This window comes from Staurois parvus, unplaced genomic scaffold (assembly GCF_062004578.1).
Source record: "Staurois parvus isolate SC_StPar_1 unplaced genomic scaffold, SC_StPar_1.0 ptg000262l, whole genome shotgun sequence".
In the NCBI taxonomy this organism is placed as follows: domain Eukaryota; kingdom Metazoa; phylum Chordata; class Amphibia; order Anura; family Ranidae; genus Staurois; species Staurois parvus.
The window spans coordinates 4,599,132-4,620,097 of NW_028318058.1; the positions used below are offsets into that span (position 1 = coordinate 4,599,132).

The 20,966-nt window shown below is 40.8% G+C and overlaps 1 protein-coding gene across 1 annotated transcript in view; it reads right to left on the reverse strand.

Annotated features, from left to right (window-relative positions):
• Positions 1–2,225: 2,225 nt before the first annotated feature.
• The window catches only part of LOC149459360 (interleukin-1 receptor-like 1), a 71,747-nt gene continuing 53,006 nt past the window's right edge, over positions 2,226–20,966 (reverse strand). Inside the window, exons 8-11 of the mRNA XM_089681223.1 lie at positions 14,588–14,736; positions 7,735–7,878; positions 5,735–5,899; positions 2,226–2,566 (exon numbers count right to left, since the gene is read on the reverse strand). Of these exons, the coding sequence (XP_089537349.1) occupies positions 2,226–2,566; positions 5,735–5,899; positions 7,735–7,878; positions 14,588–14,736 (799 nt within the window). The remainder of the gene's footprint in view (positions 2,567–5,734; positions 5,900–7,734; positions 7,879–14,587; positions 14,737–20,966) is intronic.

Consider the following 20,966-nt stretch of genomic DNA (forward strand, 5'->3'; position numbering starts at 1 on the left):
TGTTGTGTGCCTCTGTGAGAAAGAGCAACAAAGAATTGTCTGAGGATTCGAGAATAAAACTGTGGAAAAACATGGACAACCTCAAGGTTAAAAGTCCATTTCCAGAGATCTTAATGTTCCTGTGTCCACTGTGTGCAACATTGTCAAGACGTTTACAGCCCATGGCACTGCAGCTAATCTCCATGGACAAGGACAAAAGAAAAAATTGATCAAAGATTGCAATGAAGGATTGTTTGAATGGTGGATAAATAACTCAATCAACAAATTCAAGCTGACCTTCAGGCACAGGGTACAAATGTGTCAGCTCGCACTATATGTTGCCATCTGAATGAAAGGGACGCTATGGTAGGAGACCCAGGAGGACCCCACTGCTGACACAGAAAGATGAAAAAGCCAGATTGGAGTTGGCCAAAACTTGAGGAAGCCAAAATCTTTTTGGGATAATTTTCTGTGGACCGTCAAAACAAAATTACAGCTTTTTTGGTAAAAGCCATCATTCTATTGTTTTCAGAAATAGTAATGAGGCCTTTAAAGAAAATAATACAGTCCCTACAGTCAAACATGGTGGAGGTTCACTGATGTTTTGGGGTGGCTTTGCTGCTTCAAGCACTGGATGTCTTGACCATTTGAATGGTATTATGAAATCTGAAGACTACCAAATAATTCTGGGGTGCCCAGTGTCAGAACGTTGGGTCTCCGTCAAACGCCAGGGGTCTTACAGCAGGACAATGACCCAAAGCACACATAAAAAAGAACCCAGAAATTATTTCAGACAAAGCACTGGAGAGTACTGAACTTGCCAACAATGATTTCAGATCTCAATCCCATAGAGCACCTGTGGAGAGATCTCAAAACAACAGTTGGGAAAAGGAACCCTTCCAGTCTGAGAGACCAGAAACAGTTGGTGAACGAAGAGTGGTCCAAAATTCTAGTATAGAGGTTGATTTCAGTTATTTTTTCCAAGGGGTGTGCTACCAAATATTAAATTGAGGGTGACAAAAATTTTTTGTTTAGGCCATTTTTGGGGTTTTGTGCGAAATGTGTCAGATTTGGATTTTTTGTTTCTCCACTTGTTTGTGTCATACCAATACAAACAAAAGAAATAAACATGTCGTCTTAACTATAGCTAGGCCTTATTACAGAAAGAGAGTAGGATAAACAATAACTTTCTTTACTTTTCACAAAATATAAAATTAAAAATATATACAAATACTAATTAAAAAGATCATAAAAATGCAAACAAAAGCAATCCTTCTTTACACAAATTTGAAGTTTTACACACAAAAACTCATGCTTGATTTATCTTACCTTGCCTTGCTCTGCACTTAATGGGGACAAACATCTCATTAGAAGAATAGAGCTTCTATTAGAGCCCTTTCACACTGCTGTGGTGCATTTTTCCAGCACTGCGGGTCCAGAACAGCTTACCTGCCTGTTTGGAGAGAGTTAGCTGTGCTTTCCCACAGAGATATATTGTGCTTTATTGTGTTCCATGTGTTTGCTGTGCTTTTTGAAAGCACACCAAAAGATGCAGCATGCAGGTGTTTTGGTGTGCTTTCAGAATGCACACTAAATATGCGGGACACAATATAACTCCAAGCACATGGGGAAAAACGCACTGTGGCAGTGTGAAAGGGCTCTAAGAGCTGCCCCCTCTGATAACTGGTGATCCGATGAGTGGTAGGGAACAGTAAAGAAGCAGAAGGAGAGGTTCAAAAGCACATATCCACAGAATGAATTAAGAAGAAGCAGTGAGATGCATGCTGCACAAATTCCTCTCCAAGAACCAGCGCAAAAGTGACAGCACCGTATTTCATGAATTTAGTACTCACTGGCAGTTACAGAAAGTAGGAGCTGTATATGTGCCATATCCTTGGTTTCTTTATTTCACATGAATCTTACTGATTATGCATTGCACATTGATCAAACTGGCCCATCAGTACATGCTCCTGCTAATCCTATTAGTTACAGGCAGCAGTGCCTCTCTCGCTGCACATATACAGCTATATGGCTGTGGGCATCTTCACATAGCAGGAACTGCACTACAGTACTATTTTTTAAGAGGCATTCAAGACAAAAGGCAACTTTGTAGGATAATACTTGAGCACAATTAATAGTTTTTATAAACTTATATTTTATTCCCAGTTTACCAAAATTTACACTCCAATCTGTTTCAAACCCAAACAATAGAACAAGCAAAATGCAATAATCAATAGCTACACTTTTTAATCAACTTGATGACAAATGTGAGAACTGAAACATGCAGGCATATGATATCTCACAAGCTTCCAAAATTTGCTGTTTGGGGAGAATTTATCTTTTGAATTGTCGTCCCATTGGATGCTCCCTTTTTGTTTTATGATGTACCTAAGAGACTCTTGCATTTCTGTGTTCTCATTCATTTCTTCCAATGAAATTATGATCACTTTTAAACTGTTGCTTATTAGGGCGCTGTGGAGTCCGATTTGTTGATCATACAGTGATTCCAAACTTCTTACTTGGGCACTTAGAATAAAAATAAGTCTTCTGCTCTTCTCTATATTAATTGCTGATGAACTGCTGACATCTAAGAAACAATAGCAAGGCAATTTTTAAATCTCTATAATATTCACTACACGGGTGTAAATTTATTTTTGAGGTATACTTAGAATATTGTACATCTTTTACTTTTTTAACATATAGCACATTGTGATATTGCAAATTATCCAATGTAGTGTTTTAGAAAATTATTAGTTAAAACCGCTGTGTTGATTTTTGTCTGGAGAAGGAAGCATGTTTTTCCTTGCTTTATTCACAGATTCAAAGCCCTCCTTGTCCCATGACACCAAACATCAGCCACAATGTTTTCCATGCTGCAGGAACACAAGGGCCACTATCATGTGCCCTAATTTTGGTGTTCATTCCAATCATAATTTTGATGTTGGTGGAGGTCTGATTAGCATCTCTTTCTACAGGGTTAACTCACCTTTTAAAAAAAAAACTACCTATGCAGGTAAGGGGTACTTGTAGATAAAAACCAACTGGGCAGTGTTTATTTTTTTTGTTTGTATTAGTATGACACAAAAGTGGAGATACAAAAAGCCAAAACTGACACATTGCACACAAAACCCCAAAAATGGATTGGACAAAATTCTTGGCACCTTCTCAAAATTGTAAGAAATAATTGCATTCCAAGTTTTTGATGCTCCTGTCATTTGTAATTATAAGATAAGCACCTTTAGGAACATGTTACATGTTCCACCCATTTATAGGGTGGGCCATATAATATACTTCCAATGCTGCAGCCACCGCCCGATCCCCCCCTCCCTGTGACAGAAATTCGGGGAGAAGTTCCCCATGCTAGCTCTCAGTATTTAAAAACAGGGCAACAGTGCAGGGCTACGCCCACATGACAGCCTCATTCATTCAAAGTGTTCTGTGAATGAATGAGCTACAAGTCCTTAGTGGCTGTCGGCTTGTAGTTCTCAATTAACTACCACGGCGCTGTGGAGTAAGCAGATATACTGACAGGTCAGCAGCAGACCTGTATGGCACCAGCGATTAGCAGGCTCCTGCAGCCAAAAATAATAAATGCACATTTTTTTTACCTACAAAAAAATGTACATTTATTATGTTTGTGCAAAAGGTGAACTTATCCTGTAAACTCACCTGTATCAATTAACAGGTGCTGACAATGTATAAATCACACCGGCAACCAGTTAAAATGGTGAAAAATTGACTCAAGCTTTCTGTTGTGTGTCTCTGAGTGCCACATGAAGCATAGAGAAGAGAAAGAGCAGCATAGACTTGGCTGAGGATTTGAGAACTAAAATTGTGGAATAACATTGACAATCTCAAGGTTACCTTAATCTTGATGTTCCTGTGCCCACTAGTTTACAGCCCATGCACCCTAACTAATAACCCTGGACGTGGACGAAAGTGAAAAATTGATTGCAATGAAGGATTGTTCAAATGGTGGATAAAGAACCTCAATCAACTTCCAGACAAATTCAAGATGACCTTCAGGAACAGGTTACAACTGTGTCAGCTCGCACTATACGTCGCCATCTGAATGAAAAGGGATGCTATGATAGGAGACCCAGGAGTACCCTACTGCTGACACAGAAACATAACAGTCGAAACAAAATTTCCAGCTTTTTGGTAAAGCCCATCATTCAACTTTTTTCCAGAAAAAGCAATGAGGCCTTTAAAGAAACATATACAGTCCCTACAGTCAAACATGGTGGAGGTTCACTGATGTTTTAGGGTTGCTTTGCTCCTTCAGGCGCTGGATGTCTTGATCGCATGCATGGCATTATGAAATCTGCAGACTAACAAAGAGTTCTGGGGTGCAATGTAGGTGTTATGGACCGACTGGCGGTAGCCTCTAGCGACCCACAGGCCGGAATCCCTCAGGGCGCAGAATCTAAGCCTCAGTCTGCTGTTTCACCAGAGCCCCTGATGGTGGGGATGGACTTGAAGCAGCCTGAGACCAGGTCGCGACCCCCGAGTTCAACCAGCTGTGGTAGAGGTGGATTTGCCAGTGGAAGGTAACAAGTGAGAGCCAGATGTGAAGAGGTAGTGTGTAAGGTAGTCAGACAGGCCAGGTCGGTAACAGCAGAGGCAGACGGTACAGATCAGCAGGCAAAAGGATAAACGGGTCACAGGCCAGGTTCAGCAACAGGAGGTCAGGTAAACAGGAGAAAGCAGAAGAATGGTCAGACAAGCCAGGGATCAGGGCAGGAGAGAGTCACGATAATCCGGGTCAGGCAGGTTCGGCAACAAAGGCAATCTCAGGTACTAGGAACAGGAACACAGGAATAAGACCATACGGCAATGTGAGCATTGCAAGAGCTGGTTTAAATAGACCGCCCGGCACTGATAGGCGCGCCTGGGTCCTAGTGCCTGCCAGCACTGTCATTGGTGACAGGTGCGCCTGGGTCCTAGTGCCCACCTGCCTCTATGTCTTGTCGGAATCAAACGCATGTGCAGATTCATGCATCGTGGCGATCTTCTCGTTCCCTGACAGTAGGGCCCAGTGTCAGAAAGTTGGGTCTCTGTCAGAGGCCATGGGTCTTATAGCAGGACAATGACTCAAAGCACAAATCAAAAAGCACCCAGAAATAGTTTCAGACAGAGAGTACTGAACTGGCTAAGGTTGAGTGCAGATCTCAATCCCATAGGGCACCTGTGGAGACATCTCAAAACAGCAGTTGGAAAAAGGAACCCTTCTAATCTGAGAGATCTGGAGCAGTTGGTGAACTCCAGTAGAGAGGTGTAAGAAACGAATTGATGGTTCCAGGAAGCGATTGATTTCAGTTATTTGTTCCAAGGGGTGTGCTACCAAATATTAAATTGAGAGTGCCAAGAATTTTGTCCAGGCCATATTTGGAGTTTTGTGTGTCAGGTTTGGCTTTTTGTTTCTCCACTTTTTGTGTCATACCAATACAAAAAAATAAATAAACATGAGAATGCCTAAATATTTGTAGTTGTGACAATTTTCTGGGCAAAGTGGTGCATTATCTGACAGAAATGCAGGGGTGCCAATATTTTTGGCCATGACTGTACTTGCCTAGCTAAGGTACAAAAAATCTACAATACGTATTATTTTTTAAATAAAGTTTTGTTGAGTATATGAAGCATATATCATATATGTGCTATATCTATATGAGGACATTGTGAATGGCAGTATCTAACAGAAAACTTTCAACAGCAGCAACTTTAATAAGAACCCAACACTGTTTGAGCTTCTTACCTTCACCAGGAACTGTGTTTCTTCCAGGTACAAAAAGCCTAAATCCACATTTATTTTCCAGAACTTCTGGTAAAATCGTGTTAACAAAATATTCAGCAGAGTTATCCATGGCGTTTTCATAACAATCTCTTGGATAGATTACATAAGCATCATATTCTTTTCCATCTAAAAAACACACATACATGAATGCTAACTGAGCAGATAAAGTAAAAATAACACCCATGCTTATCATTCTAGCAGTCCTATCACCTGTATATAAAAGGATACCGAAAGAGGCACAGTTGGACTTTGCCATTTTTTATTGACAAGGGTAATGAGCAAAGCAATGACTTCAAAAGGCAAACTGATGGCTCAAAATAAATTCTGGTTGCTGCTGGGGGAATTTAGAATCAGGTTATATATAAAATTGTTTTATTGGATAAAATGCACTTTGGACTGCTTATTTAGTGAGTCTGAAAATGAAATTATTAAAAAAAAACTCTCACAAACAAGCCAAATGACAAAATGTTAGTACAGATTGAGGCAATCCATAAACCATTTATTTTAAGGGCAAAATCAGCCACAACTGATATTTCCAGATTTTAAATGGTTGTTGGGAAATTTAACAACTCTCTATTTGCCCACCAATAATCACCATTCACACATTTTTCTGACTACATTCATCATAACAAACCTGAGTTTGGGTGCCATACCCCTTTAATAGTGGCTCCAAATATACCAGGAGCTAATAGCTGGGGTATCTAGCTACCAGAGACCTAATACTTTTGACATTCAAACGTTTTTAAAAACACACACAGGAGGGCGCAAACACCTACTGCATTACCACCATACAAATGAACTAGGTCCAAAGCATAATTGCATACTCACAAACTTTAAGAGACAATGAACATATCAGATATCAATTGCAGATGTAAGCGATGTCATCAGACCCTATACCACACGGTTGGAAGTTTGACACGTTTCAGAGGTCATGCCCACTTCCTCAGAGCTAAGGGGAAGGGGGCATGCCCCCCCCCCCCGAAATGCGCAGCCTTCCAATCATGTGGTATAGAGTTCTGACATCGCCTACAACTGGAGTTGCTCTCTGATATGCCCATTGTATTTTTAATGTTTGTGAGTATGCAATTATGCTTTGGACCTAATACATTTTGTATGATGGTAATGCAATAGGCATTTGTATCCACCTGTGTGCAGGATTTTGTAGCTTTTTCAAAATGTCCGGATTTGAGGAGGGCTGCATTGGAAGAGGCATTACATGTTGGAACACCATTAGGGGTACCTCTGTCTGAGAGCCGGAGTGTTTTGGTATGTTTCAGCAGATGTAAGCCCTGGTTCACCCCGATGCAAATTGTCATGCAATTTGACATTCCAAATCTTCTGACAAGTCACACACTATTGTCAGCAATGGACTTGCACAGAGATCTGTGCATGAAGTTGCACAGATGTCAGCCAAGTCGCACCTGAAAATCGCACTGGCCTGCGGTTTTGAAATTTTCAAAGTTAGATTCAGTGTTAACCAGGGCTAAAAGTTTATGTCTGCTCTGTCTCCCTATTGGCTAGTGAGTCTACCATCACAGTAAAGAGCCAATAGGGAGGTAGGAAGGAAATTTACAGGACAAATTAAGATATGTTCAGTTTGTATTTCCCAGGTTTCTAATTTGCAATAACTCCACCCACCTATCTCTATATCTAATCAATTTAGAATGTGGTTTTCACTAAAAGTAACTTGTGCATATGCATTTTTTTTATAATAAGCTCGGTTGGAATTGCCTTAGTATCTCAGTTAGCTCATTTTGAACTTTGTATTGTCACGTACGTGACAAAGTTTACCTTTGCATTATACTGTAAGATATAGATATCATGAGCTGAAATTATATTTTTCCCTCTCAAGTATATATAGCACTTTTTTACATCGTCTACGAAAATGTTTGCATTACGAGGCAGGATATACACCACTAATTGTCAGTCATAGAATTGTGTTGTAGCTTGCTCAGACTTACCCTTCCTATAATGATATTTCTTGAACATGTCACGGCATAGCAGTGTAAGATCAATTTTTAAATGTTTGTATAACCAGAGTAGTAAGCAACTTAAAGCTCCCAAGACAACAACAGAAACAACAATATAGTCCTTTCTGTTAGGTTCTGTAAGATAAAAATTATCTTAATTATCTAAGGTCACAATTTAAATCATATATTAATTTTAACATTATATTCATTTTAACATTGTATTTTGATTATTTCTAGCCTACTGCTATTAATCTGTACAATCTTGAAGTTTGTAAATTTACTTAGTGCATTGCCCCATAAATATACTGTACTTCCATGAATTCTGTGACATGCATTCACTGTACCTGCTCAGGATGCAACATTTTAAAGGGAAACTCCTCTGAGCTTGTGTTCCGTTCCACCAATCCAGCTAGACTCTGCCACCCATCTCCCATTGAAAGAGCAGGTCCATGCACTCACTAGGTCCCTAGGGTCTCCGTCACTTGGGTCCGGTCCTGGTTGGTGGGGCACCGACCGCTCAGGAGATAAGCTTTGAACTACTATACATGAGACCCGTCATCTCCCGCTGTCTGACTGTCATAACATCCTTTCCTTGTGCTTGTTGCCCCTAGCAACCACATGTCACCATTTCACTCATTGTGTACATCACAGTCCTGTTCTTCTATACGCCATTAGCACCATGCACCCCTTTAAGTAACTTCAGACCAGGCAAAGTTGCAAAGCTTTACTAGAATAATAAGGCATAGTAAGAATCACAGGACAACAGTTCAACAATAAGTGTAGTCTTTCCCTAGCTACCCTAATCCCTAACTACAGGCTTGTGGCTGCCCAGCATACCTGCACGAGAGAGAGTCCCTTCTAGGCCGAGTCCCTGGTTGATTTCTTCAGGGAGGATTGCAAACCCCAACAATACCCCTACATGTGGAAGGTTCCAAGACATAGGTTCATAGCAGCTCTACTGGAATCAGGAACATAAGCACTCTTCCACATCTTAATGGTTGTATGGGCTTTATTTACTAAAGCTGAAGAGTGCAAAATCAGGCTCACTTCTGTCACTGCCGACCAGCCCATGTAGGTTTACTGCTACAGGATGGCCGCTCTGCATAGAATCACATATATATACAGTATTTTTCGCTCCATAAGACGCACTTTTTTTCCCCCAAAAAAATGGGGGGAAATCTTTGTATGTCTTATGGAGCGAATATGGAGTGGCCAGCACGGTATTCTCCCCATCGCCGCCATGTTAAAATACCGGGCTGGCCGCTCAGAACCTGCTCCTCGATCCTACCTGTTCCCCGGTCCAGCGGTGTCCTCATCACCTCATCACCTTTAGTGTGGGCACCCAGCTGTAACAGCTTGCGGCTTCACGGCGGGGTGCCCACTGTGCGAGAAGTGCTGCGCTTTGTGAATGGCCCCATAGTCTTCTGGGACCTGTCACGGAACTCAAATCTGTGTGTGTAAACAGCTCAGAGCTGTGTTCAGTAACAGGGGATCTAGTTGGTTTTTTCAGTCCCTTCTAAGCAGGGAATGATACCTAGTAAAATCAGCACACAGTACACACAAACGCAAACACTTGTTAGGCACATACTTAACCCCTTTAACCCCAGCAACTTTTCAAACAAATTCCAGTCCTTTCTAGTTCTCGAGGGTTTAGAAAGATTCCCAATAAAACATTTTAATTGAAAGTAATGCCACTCATCTATCTTAGTGAAAATCTCTTCCTTTTTCTTTTCCAAATCCTTAAATGATCCCAATCTACCCTCCACCATAACATCCCTCAATTGAACATCCTCCTTTTTGAACCATTTACCTGCTATCTCTTCTCTACCTGGAGGAAAAAACTGTTTCTTAGTGGCATCAATATAGAATTGAAATCCCACTTCATATTTTTGTGCAAATTATCCCAAACCCTTAAAACATTTAAAGTGTATATACTTACATTATCTTTTAATCCTCTATATTGTGCTGATACCCATATAACTTTACTTAGATTGGTTCCACTGAGTTTATTTTCAATTTTAACCCAACTTTTCTCATAGTTATACGTCCAATTTAAAATTCTCGCCAAAATTACTGCTCTGTATTATCTTCTAAAATCTGGTACCCCCAATCCACCCTTCACTTTATTCCTACTTAGCAATTCATGGGATATTCTTGTTTTTTTGTTCCTCCATATATATCTTGTTATCATTTTTTTAATTGCTTTAAAGAAGGCTTCTGGGAGTTTAATTGGAATCATTTGAAACCTATATAGGATTTTGGGAACGATTTTTACCAGATTTATACGTCCTATCCATGTCGGGTTCCCTCCTTCTAATGTTTTTAATTCCTCCCTGATCTCGTTTAACAGTGAAATATAATTTAATTTATACAGATATTTATATGAAGCAGTAAGTTTTACTCCCAAGTATTTTATATCTCTTTCTTTCCATATAAAAGGGAATTCCTTTTGTATCTTTTCTTTTTCACTTTTTAAAATATTTATATTTACAATCTCAGTTTTTGTTGGATTAATTTTTAAATTTGATAATTCCCCATATTCCTTCAACATCTTCATTAAATTTGGGAGTGTTATCCTGGGATTCCCAACATAGAACAACAAGTCATCCGCAAAGGCAGCCACTTTTTGTTCTATATCTTCTATCTGAATTCCCTTTACATCTCTATTATTCCTTATTGTTGACAGCAAGGGTTCCAATGACAGAACATATAACAGTGGGGATAATGGGCAGCCCTGTCTTGTTCGATTTGACATTTTAATGGGTTCCGACCTGTCCCCATTTACCATAATAATTGCGGAGGGTTCCCTATACAATTTTCCTATCCACTCTCTCATTCTGACTCCGATCCCTAGGGCTTCCAGGGTGTCCATCATGAAGCCCCAATCCACTCTGTCAAATGCCTTTTCGGCATCAATTGAGAGCTCCACCACCGGCTTTCTTCCTTTTCTACTTTTCTGAATGAGCATCAGAGATCTCAACCCATTATCTTTGCCCTCTCTCCCTGGAACAAAGCCGACCTGATCTTCGTGTATCTATTCAGGCATAAGTTCCTTCAATCTATTTGCTAAGACCTTTGCGTATAACTTAGTGTCTGTGTTCAGTAATGAGATAGGTCTATAACTCGAACATTGAGAAGCATCTTTTCCTTCCTTGTGGATAAGCACCATATGGGCCTGTAGAGATTCTCCTCCTCCATCCCTCCTCCCAAAGCATTCATATATCTTCTGAGCTTAGGTATTAATAGTTTGCTGTATTTTTTATAGTACCTCACAGTGTAACCATCTGGTCCTGGACTTCTCCCCGACACTGTACTTTTTAATGCTGCTTTTATTTCTTCCTGTGTAATTTCTGCATCTAGGGAATTCAGTTGTACTTTGCTTAATTTCGATAGGCCCACATTCTCCAGATATATATTTGTTTTTTGAATCCTCAGTTTCAGTTTCAGTATTTTTTAGAGTCATGCGGACTAATATTATAAAACTTTCTATAATATTCCATAAATACTTTAGCAATTTCTTTAGTTGAATGTACCAGTTCACCCTTGGAACGTTTTATTTTTTCTATGTAGTTCCTATTTTTCTTTTTCCTCAAGGCTCTCATTAAATATTTTCCTGGCCTATCACTCCATCTATACCTCTCACTTAACACTTTATTATAGATTCTTCTCCTCTCCTCCTCCATCAAAGACTCTAGTTCTTCTTTCTTCTTTATTACCTTCTGCCTTATTTCTTTTGTTATTCTATTTTTATGCATCTGTTCCAGGTCACATATTTCTTTTAAAAGCCCACTAACTTTCTCTCTTCTTTCCTTTTTCTTTTTTGCCCCAATCGCAATCAACATTCCTCTTATATATGCCTTATGAGACTCCCACTCTGTGGCTATCGACACATCTCCTGTCTCATTCTCCTTAAAAAATCACTTAATCTCTTCCCCAATCTTCTGAGCAATATCTTTATCTAGGAGAAGTGCCTCATTCAGCTTCCATCCTAGACATCCTTCCGCCCTCCTTCCCCACTACATTTTCATTGTGACAGGGGCATGATCTGAGGAAGACATTGCTTCTATTTCTACCTTAACCACATACTCAATGAGTTGATGTTCTATCAATATATAATCTAGTCTCGAATACATCTCATGAACATTTGAGAAGAAGGTATAGTCTCTATCATGCATATGTTTAATTCTCCAGATATCCACCAGTTGACACTCATGTATTTCTTTCTTCAATAGTCGGACAGTAAATTGGACAGTAAATATTAGCCATTGTACACTCAATTTCTTGTAGTTTACCTCTTAAAAACAAAAATCTCCCTTCCGGATCCATCTTCCTATCCTCCAGCTCAAACCTAATATTCTTTGCAAACCCTATTGCTACTCCCTTTGCTCTCTTAATCGGGGAATCTGCATAGTACCATGCTGGGTAGTACCTAGATTTAAACTTAACATTTGACTCTATCTCAAAATGTGTCTCCTGCAAAAAAACATTGAATTTAAACTATATTTCTTCCATCCTTCTTAAATCTCCCCTCTTCTCCTCCACCCATGCTCTTCCTTATTCCTTGCTTTTATATCTCCTTCTATCATGCAGGAAGTTGACCCCAATATCCCTCTCCCACCCCCTCCCATCCTCCCATCCACTCCCCCCCCACCCATCCCCCTCCCCCCTTACTCCCCCCTCTCTTTTTAGGCTTCATTAAATTTGGGCCTAATCATTTGTGGGCCTAATCCCACCTTTGATTTAATCCTTGGGGCTAAACTCCGCCCATGAACGGCTCTCCCTCTCTCCAACCTCCCCAATTACCCCCAAGCTATCTAATTGACACAATAAGGTCCCTAAGACCACAGGTCCCTAAGACCGGTGATCTAGCGGGGATATCGCAAGGGAGAGAAGTAGACCAGAAGGGAAAGCAAAAAAGAAAAAAAAATTCCACTCTTCCCCCTTCCTCCCCCCCTAACAAGCTGTCAATCCTCTTTTCTTGTAGTTCTAATTTCTCTATCTTCTTCCCATCCAGCAATTTCCATTCTTTGCAATTCGAGTCTATCACAGAAGTCTCTCAGGTCCTCAGAAAATCTCAAATAAGCTGTAACTCCATTTTTCCATCCTATTAGGCACTCTGGGGTCCCCCATCTATAATGCACGTTCTTTCTCATCTGCTCTAACAGGGGTTTCAGGGATCTCCTTCTCCACAAAGTCTCAGGTATTAGATCTGCAAAAATCTGAATGTCTATTTCTCCATGCTTAATTGTTCTTCCTTTGATCTTCCTCCAAATTTCTTTTTATCCCGATACTTATGAAATGTAACAATTATATCTCTTGATTTTTCCTTCCCAGTACTTTGTTGGAGTTTTCCTATTCTAAAAATTCCATCTAATTTAATCACTTCTATATCAGATCTGTCCATTATGGAGTTTAAGATTTTACATACTACTTCTTGCAATACTTCTCCTTTTGGAATCTCTGGGACCCCTCGTATCCTAAGATTGCTCCTCCTGTCCCTGTTTTCTTGTACCTCTACCTTATAAAGCATTTTTTTCTGAACTTTCCCCATGTTGATTATCTTCTTTTCTAAATCGGAAATGTCTTGGGCCTGCTTTTTTAACTTTCTCCTCCGTTTCTTCCATTCTCATTAACAGCTGCCCCAAATCATTCCGAATAGTTGCCATTTCTTGCTTTATTGTTTTCTCCAATTCTTTGAACATTTCTCTCATCTCTTTTTTATTCGGTACTTGTAGTTCTCTTTCAAGCTCTTTCATCTCCATATTTCCTGATATTTGTTGACTGCTAGCATTCGAGCTCGATGATAGTCTAGGACTATTTTCCAGACTAAGATCCACTTCTCCTTTTTCATTTATGCCTTGGGGTCTTTCTGGGGTCACAGTTCCCTGGGACGTACATTTTTTAATTGTGCCAGTTTGGGACCCTTTGAGCCCACTTCCTTTAGCACTTTTGTTTTTCATATCTTCTGTGGGTCTTATTCTCCTTAATAGACTCGGGGTAAGTAAAAGTTAGATATATATACTCGGGTCTCAGCCTTGCCTGGTTATTTATCCATTAACTTCTCTTTCTATCTCACTTAGTCCTCTTCTCCTTTCCACTCCTTTGTATTCCCTGGGAATCCCCCTTTCTCTCCTTCACCCTCTGCTTTTCAAAACAGCACAGTGTAACCATTGACATGTATCAAGCCTCAGCCAGTCTCACTCACCCTCCTCTCTCTTCTCTTCTTGCAAGGTGGCTCCAGGCTTCAGATGTCATTCCTTTCAGCAGTTCATTTCTCAGGGGGATTCTTCAGAGTTATTTCTGGTCGTTGACACGAGACTGGGGCATTAGGCTTTTCTTCAGCCCTAGCAACCAGCCAGATAGCGAACCGAGGAGCTGACCGGCGCCTCCTTTTCTCCACAGGACGCTGGCCGGCTTCCTCAACTCCCAGTACGCCTCAGCGGCTGACCACGTGGTCAGGCCACACCTCCTTGTCTCCCGGCAACCCGATACAGTGTCTTTGTGGGCCCTGGACAGGCCAAAACTCCGTCTCTCACTCCCGGTCCACCACACCAGAAGACAGCCACAGATCCGCCGAGACCCCTCAAACAGAGGTAGGTCTCACCCCGCCAATCTCCTTCATTATGAGGGCTCCTGGGGAGGTCAGAAAGCGGAGCTTGTCAGAGAGCTCCTACATCGAGCCCTCCTCAGCCGCCATGGTCAGGCTCCCCACCTTGGATCTTGATTGTTTTATTTGTTTTAACACAAATTGTCATTGAGATGTAGAATAGGTGCAATTACACATTTTCATAAACTTTCTTAAAAATGTAAACAAGTCATCTTCTTCACTTATGACCACTCTTACCTGGAGGTTTCAAAATTCTTATTATTTCCTTCTTTCCTTTGTTATTGTAGGCCATGCAACTATAGTTAGACTTATAATCACCTTCCTCCACGTTCATAATAGTGAGATTTGACTCAGCATAAATTTCATTTGGGGATATGCGGTAAGTTCTAAAAAGAATTTTCAGTTAATGGATATGTGTAAAATAGTGATAATATCTAAATGATCTTTCTTTATTGTGATTACAATACATCAGACTATCAGTATTCTCTTCTTCTGTGTAGATTCTATTTCTGTATTTAGAGAGTGCTTGGTGATCTATATTGTGCAACAATATTATTTTGATTATTGATAGTTAAGTTGTGATTGGATCCCCTTGCTTGAGCCGGGATTACACTCTGCAAATTTCATCCAGTTTCTGATTAATCAGATGCATTTTGCTCTGTAGGGGATCCTGTCAGTAAATTGCATGCCAAACAGCAGCTGCAACCAATCAGATGTAGCCACTGTTTGGATGCTCTGACAGCCATCACTTTCTGTCAGATTACAAAAGTCAAGCAGAGGAGGAATCTGGTAAATTCTTATCAGTATGTGGCCAGCCTAAAGCCAAGTATACACGATCAGAAAATCGAGCGAAAAATACTGCTTTAGATGTGATCATTCAATAATCTGATTGTTAGTACACAGCCTTTATCTGAAATTATTAGAAGGGACAAACACGAAAATGTTTCTTGCACCAGATTGTATGATTTTCATTTTATCAATACAGTATTTGTCCGAAAAAAATTGGAAGAGCAAGACCATGCATGCTCAGAAACGAAAGAATACCTTACAATACAATACATTAAATAACTTCTGAAATCATATTCTGTCGTACAGGAATTTTCGTAACTTTAGTAACCTCTTCATTTTCAATATGAGACTAGCATGCAAAAAAAAATGGACTGTCGATCTCACCAGGCTTTACTAAACCTTGCTCCTTTTTATAAAATGATTACCGTATTTTTCGCTCCATAAGACACACCTGACCTTAAGATGCACCTAGGTTTTAGAGGAGGAAATAAAAAAAAAAATATTCTGAACCATAGGTCTGTAGGCATAGTACAGGAGATGATTAGAGACTGCAGACATAGTAAAGGAGATGACCAGAGACTGAGGACATACCACAGGAGATGACCAGAGACTGCAGTCATAGTACAGGAGTTGCCTAGAGACTGCGGACATAGTACAGGAGATGATCAGAGACTGCGGACATAGTACAGGAGATGACCAGAGACTGCAAACATTCTACAGGAGATGACCAGAGACTGCGCACATAGTAAAGGAGATGACCAGAGACTGAGGACATACCACAGGAGATGACCAGAGACTGCAGTCATAGTACAGGAGTTGCCTAGAGACTGCAGACATAGTACAGGAGATGATCAGAGACTGCGGACATAGTACAGGAGATGACCAGAGACTGCGCACATAGTACAGGAGATGACCAGAGACTGCGCACATAGTACAGGAGATGACCAGAGACTGCGCACATAGTACAGGAGATGACCAGAGACTGCGGACATAGTACAGGAGATGACCAGAGACTGCGCACATAGTACAGGAGATGACCAGAGACTGCGCACATAGTACAGGAGATGACCAGAGACTGCACATATAGTACAGGAGATAACCAGAGACTGCAGACATAGTACAGGAGTTGACCAGAGACTGCGGACAGAGTACAAGAGATGACCAGAGACTGCGCACATAGTACAGTGGATGACCAGAGACTGCAGACATAGTACAGGAGATGACCAGAGACTGCAGACCTTTGGGGAGTGGGTACCTGAATTTCACTTCCACTGTGATTGCCCAGGCGATCGGAAGCAGAAGTTGTCCTCCCTTCCCGTAGTCTTCTGGGACCCGTGACAGGTCCCAGAAGACTACGGGACCATTCACAAAGTGCAGCATTTCTCACACATGTGCAGTGGGCACCTGGCTGTGAAGCCGCAGGCTGTCACAGCCAGGTGTCCACACTGAAGATGCCGACTCTGAGAAGAGAAGAAGGCTGGAGAAACCAGCGGTGATGAGGACACTTCTGGACCGAGGAAAAGGTAGAACAGAGGGGCAGGTTCTGCTGCACAGCAAAGTCGAGCGGCCGGTTCGGTATTCTAACACGACGGTGGCAACGTGGAAGGGGGGGAATACCGGCTGATCGCTCCATATTCGCTCCATAAGACATACAGACATTTTCCACCATTTTTTGGGGGGGAAAAAGTGCGTCCTATAGAGAGAAAAATACGGTAAATGGAACTCTATCCCCACTACTATTTGTGTCCCCACTGGAGAAATTTCCTCTAATTTCCTAACAACACAGGAATTGAAGATTAATATTTCCAACATATTGTAGTCAGTGGTGTATTTAGGTTTTGTGCTGCCCTACAAAAATACCCCCCCCCCCGGTGGAGAGAGCCTGACACCAACTAACACAAACACCCCCAGCGAGAGAGAAAAATACACTCACCTTCACAGCTCCAGACATCCAGACAAGCAGCCCACAGCCTCTCTCGGATCCCACCTGGTCCCCATGCTGCGTGAATCCCTTCTTTGGGAAAGTGGTGCTGCCCCACTGAAATATGCAACCCTAGGCAAATGCCTTGTTTGCCTTGTGGTAAATACACCCCTGACTGTAGTCGCAGACTACAATGGAAACCTGTATAAACTAAATATATGTAATACTGCTCCAGGCTGGTCCACTCTTGCTCACAAAATATTGAGTGTGCATCCAGCACATCTTAGAGATAAATACATTGTATGACCCCCCCACTCTCCCCATACAGAATCCTCACCACTAGTATTTCTGGGTGCGGAGGACACTGATATAGCATTACAAATCTTCCTGAGACCTACTGATTTCCTGCCACCTCCTTGAGATGACATCAGTGATCCTCTGAGCTCTGAGCGAACCCCTCTGCTAGACAACGAAGTGACCATGTCAGGCAGGAAGTGATGTGAACACCCAAAGAAGGACTCCACAAAAGAAGAGAGGAGGTGTGACCTGGTGACATCATGTGACAATGTGTTCTGACTGCAAAGGAAGGGGGCAATATCCCGGAGAGAACTTTTAGTGCCCTTTAGTGTATAGATGTTTCACTGCTCCCGTTGCACCAGCTTTATGGATTTTTATCAATAAAAAGTCTGTTTTACTGGAGTGTGGTTGCCCACTATTTTGCTTTTTGGACTTGCTTGACAAGCAACCAGCATTTTGTAGGTGACACAGAGGTGGCACACGTATGCCACTCCTTAATAGCACACGAGCCAGCTAAAAAAAAAACTGAATATCTCCTAAACGGTGCATGTTTAAGAGAAATTCATTTTACCTACAGGTAAGCTTTATTAAAAGCTTACCTGTAGGTACAAATTAACAAAGTAGGTTTACTACCACTTTAAATCTACCTGGTGGCTGGGATTTCTGAATCTGGTGCAGGCCATTTTAAAGGGCCATACCACCATAAAAATGGGATTTATTGAATTGGCCCAGGAAGATACAAATGTTTTAAAAACTGTGGTTCAATGTATAATTTGAAATTATATAAACAGGCTCCGCTTCCTGCATTGCATTGCTATACAATACATATGCTTTACTTCTCCTTCTAACAATGGAGTTTATTTACTAAAGCTGGAGAGTGCAAAATCAGGTTCACTTCTGCATAGAAACCAATCAGCTTCCAGGTTTTATTGCCAAAACGTAATTCAATAAGCTAAGGTTAAAAGCTGATTGGCTACCAAGCACAGCTGCATCAGATTTTGAGTGAACCAGCTTTAGTAAATCCCCCCCAGTCTCACAATGTAAGTCTGTGAATCAGCTGCTTTATTTCAAATAATCCAGTCTCCGTGCAGCTGATTTTGTAAGCAGATAGGGAGAGTCATTGCGGTAGCGACTTTACTAGGGGGATGGAGCAAAGGTACTGAGTCATATTTTTGCTTTTTTTTTTTTTTTTTGCAAGTTTCTAGGAAAAGCGCTGCAGGGTACTGTTGGTCAAGTTTCTTTTCATGTTTTTATGTTTTGGAAGCCTGCAGCATAATCAGAGAAAAATCAAAATTGCACCCAATTTTACTGAAACGGTCTGATCTGTTCTTGGGCAAGGCGGTCACATTTTGCATATGTATTATGTCATTTACTTTAAAGTACCAATGAGTGATGAGGAGGAAAAGCGCCTCTAAGTGCAGCAGACCACTTTAATATAGTATAAAAGTAGGAACACTCACATTTGGGTAGATTAATACAGGCATGTTAAATGTAAGGTATTGAACACCAAGTAGAATGGCTGTCATTGGTGCCCACTGTGTCCGCGTCTCGCTGGAGCAGCGTGGTGGCAGGAGGGAGGGCAATGTCCACCAGGATGCCTAAAAACAGTTCCACAGCCCCAGATACATAAAGTACATTACACCACTTGTTTATAAATGTCCCACCCCAGATCCAGCTCAAATCTAGGTTACCAAGTAGCACATCTTTGGCTCAAATAATATAAAAAGTTAATAATATAAAGTTGGCAATAACTGGGGCAAAATTGGCAAATGATGCATTAGGCAGGTCTTGAGGACCAGCAGGGGCAAGATAAGAAATATGCACAAGAAGAGTTCCATATCCCTGATTGTGAAGGTTTGTCTGCACGATCTGTCTGACACAATGTTCTCATAGACACAACACTGTTCTTGGGAATTCCTGGCCTCAATCTCAATAGATACTACCGGATAGTCAAACAGTTTCAGGACCCTGCTCTCCTCCATACTCTGACTGGGAGAAGCAGACATAATTACTAATCTCCTCCATAGGCCATAATCAGTGGGTAGAAGGCTAGCCCATAATCCCCTCCAAAAACCCCTGTCCAAGTTGGGTCTGTCACAGTTCCCTTTAGGTCTCTTTAGGACAGGAAATGAAGATGAATCTCTCCAGTAGGAAACAGGCAGCAAAAAAACTTGACAGGGGATTTTATTCTTCCATTTTCTATACAAAAGTAAAAAACTTTTGGTTTAAAGTTATTTAAGTTATTTTTTATTATTAGGACCATTCACACCACTGTACTGCAGCAACACCTACGCCTAATATGTTGGCTTCCATACTATCCATTGTGAATAACACCCAAATGCACCCGTGTTGCAGTACACAGCAATGTGCAATAACACACTTCCTTGCATTGAGGTGCACTATACTAGCAAAAATACTGCATGACATGACACCTGCGCAAACATGACACATGTGAATGCATGACATTTGTACATTAATGTATGCCTTAAACACAGAATAATGAACTGGTGTGAATGGGCCCTCACAAAAAGCTTTTAGACATGATTCAACTTATAATTTATGTTTAGTGGCTCTTTAGCTAGGATTCATACTTCACACTGGGGGTGTGGGAGCAGAATTTTTTGCTGGATGAGGTTTTCTCAATGTACACACACCATATTGTGATATGGCAGAGATACATCGATGATATACTATTTTTCTGGGACGGATCGGAAAGTCTGTTAAAACAATGATTGGATGCGATGAACCGGAATAATGCAAACCTTTTCTTCACCATGACACATGACCGTCATAAAATACATTTTTTGGATATAACTATAATGAAAGGACAAAAAAGGACAATTGAGTAGTACTCTATATGGGAAGGAAACTGCCGGCAATACAATTCTACATGCCGACAGTTTCCATCCTGAACTGCTAAAAAGATCTATACCATTCAGTCATTTTCAAAGCATTAAACGTAATTGTACGAGCTATGAAGACTTCCAAATGGAATCTGACAAGCTTACAGAAATATTATTAGAAAGAGGGTATACAAAATCCTCCTTGAAAAAGGCATTCAACCAGGATAAAAATCAAAATAGACAGGATCTTCTATTTAATTCAAAAACTACGAAGGATTTAGCGAAAATAATGAGAGTAATAATAAAATACTCTAATGAACATAAAAAAAATAGGAAAATCTTGGAGAGATATTGGCCTATTCTGTCGGAAGATCCTTTATTGGGCAAATTAGTGAGTCCAACTCCTGCAAATACATATAAAAAAGTGGGGTTAATGAAACAACTTTTGGTGCATAGTGAATATAAAGGAGAAAAGAGAGCAGATCCCTGCAAACAGGTGGGCACATGTTTGTGCGTTGTTTGTGCATACTGTCCCTTTGTTAGTAACTGTAAACAAATGATTCTTCCAAGTGAAAAAAATTAATTTCAAAACACTTTTCCAATTGCAAAACCAAAGGGGTAGTGTACCTCATGAGATGCGATTGTGGATCCTTTTATGTAGGGAAAACACGTCAGGAATTTTGGAGACGCATGTATAAACATCTTCACAGTGTGAAAATTGGGAATTTATACTTACCTCTAGGCAGACATGTGGCCATAATCCACA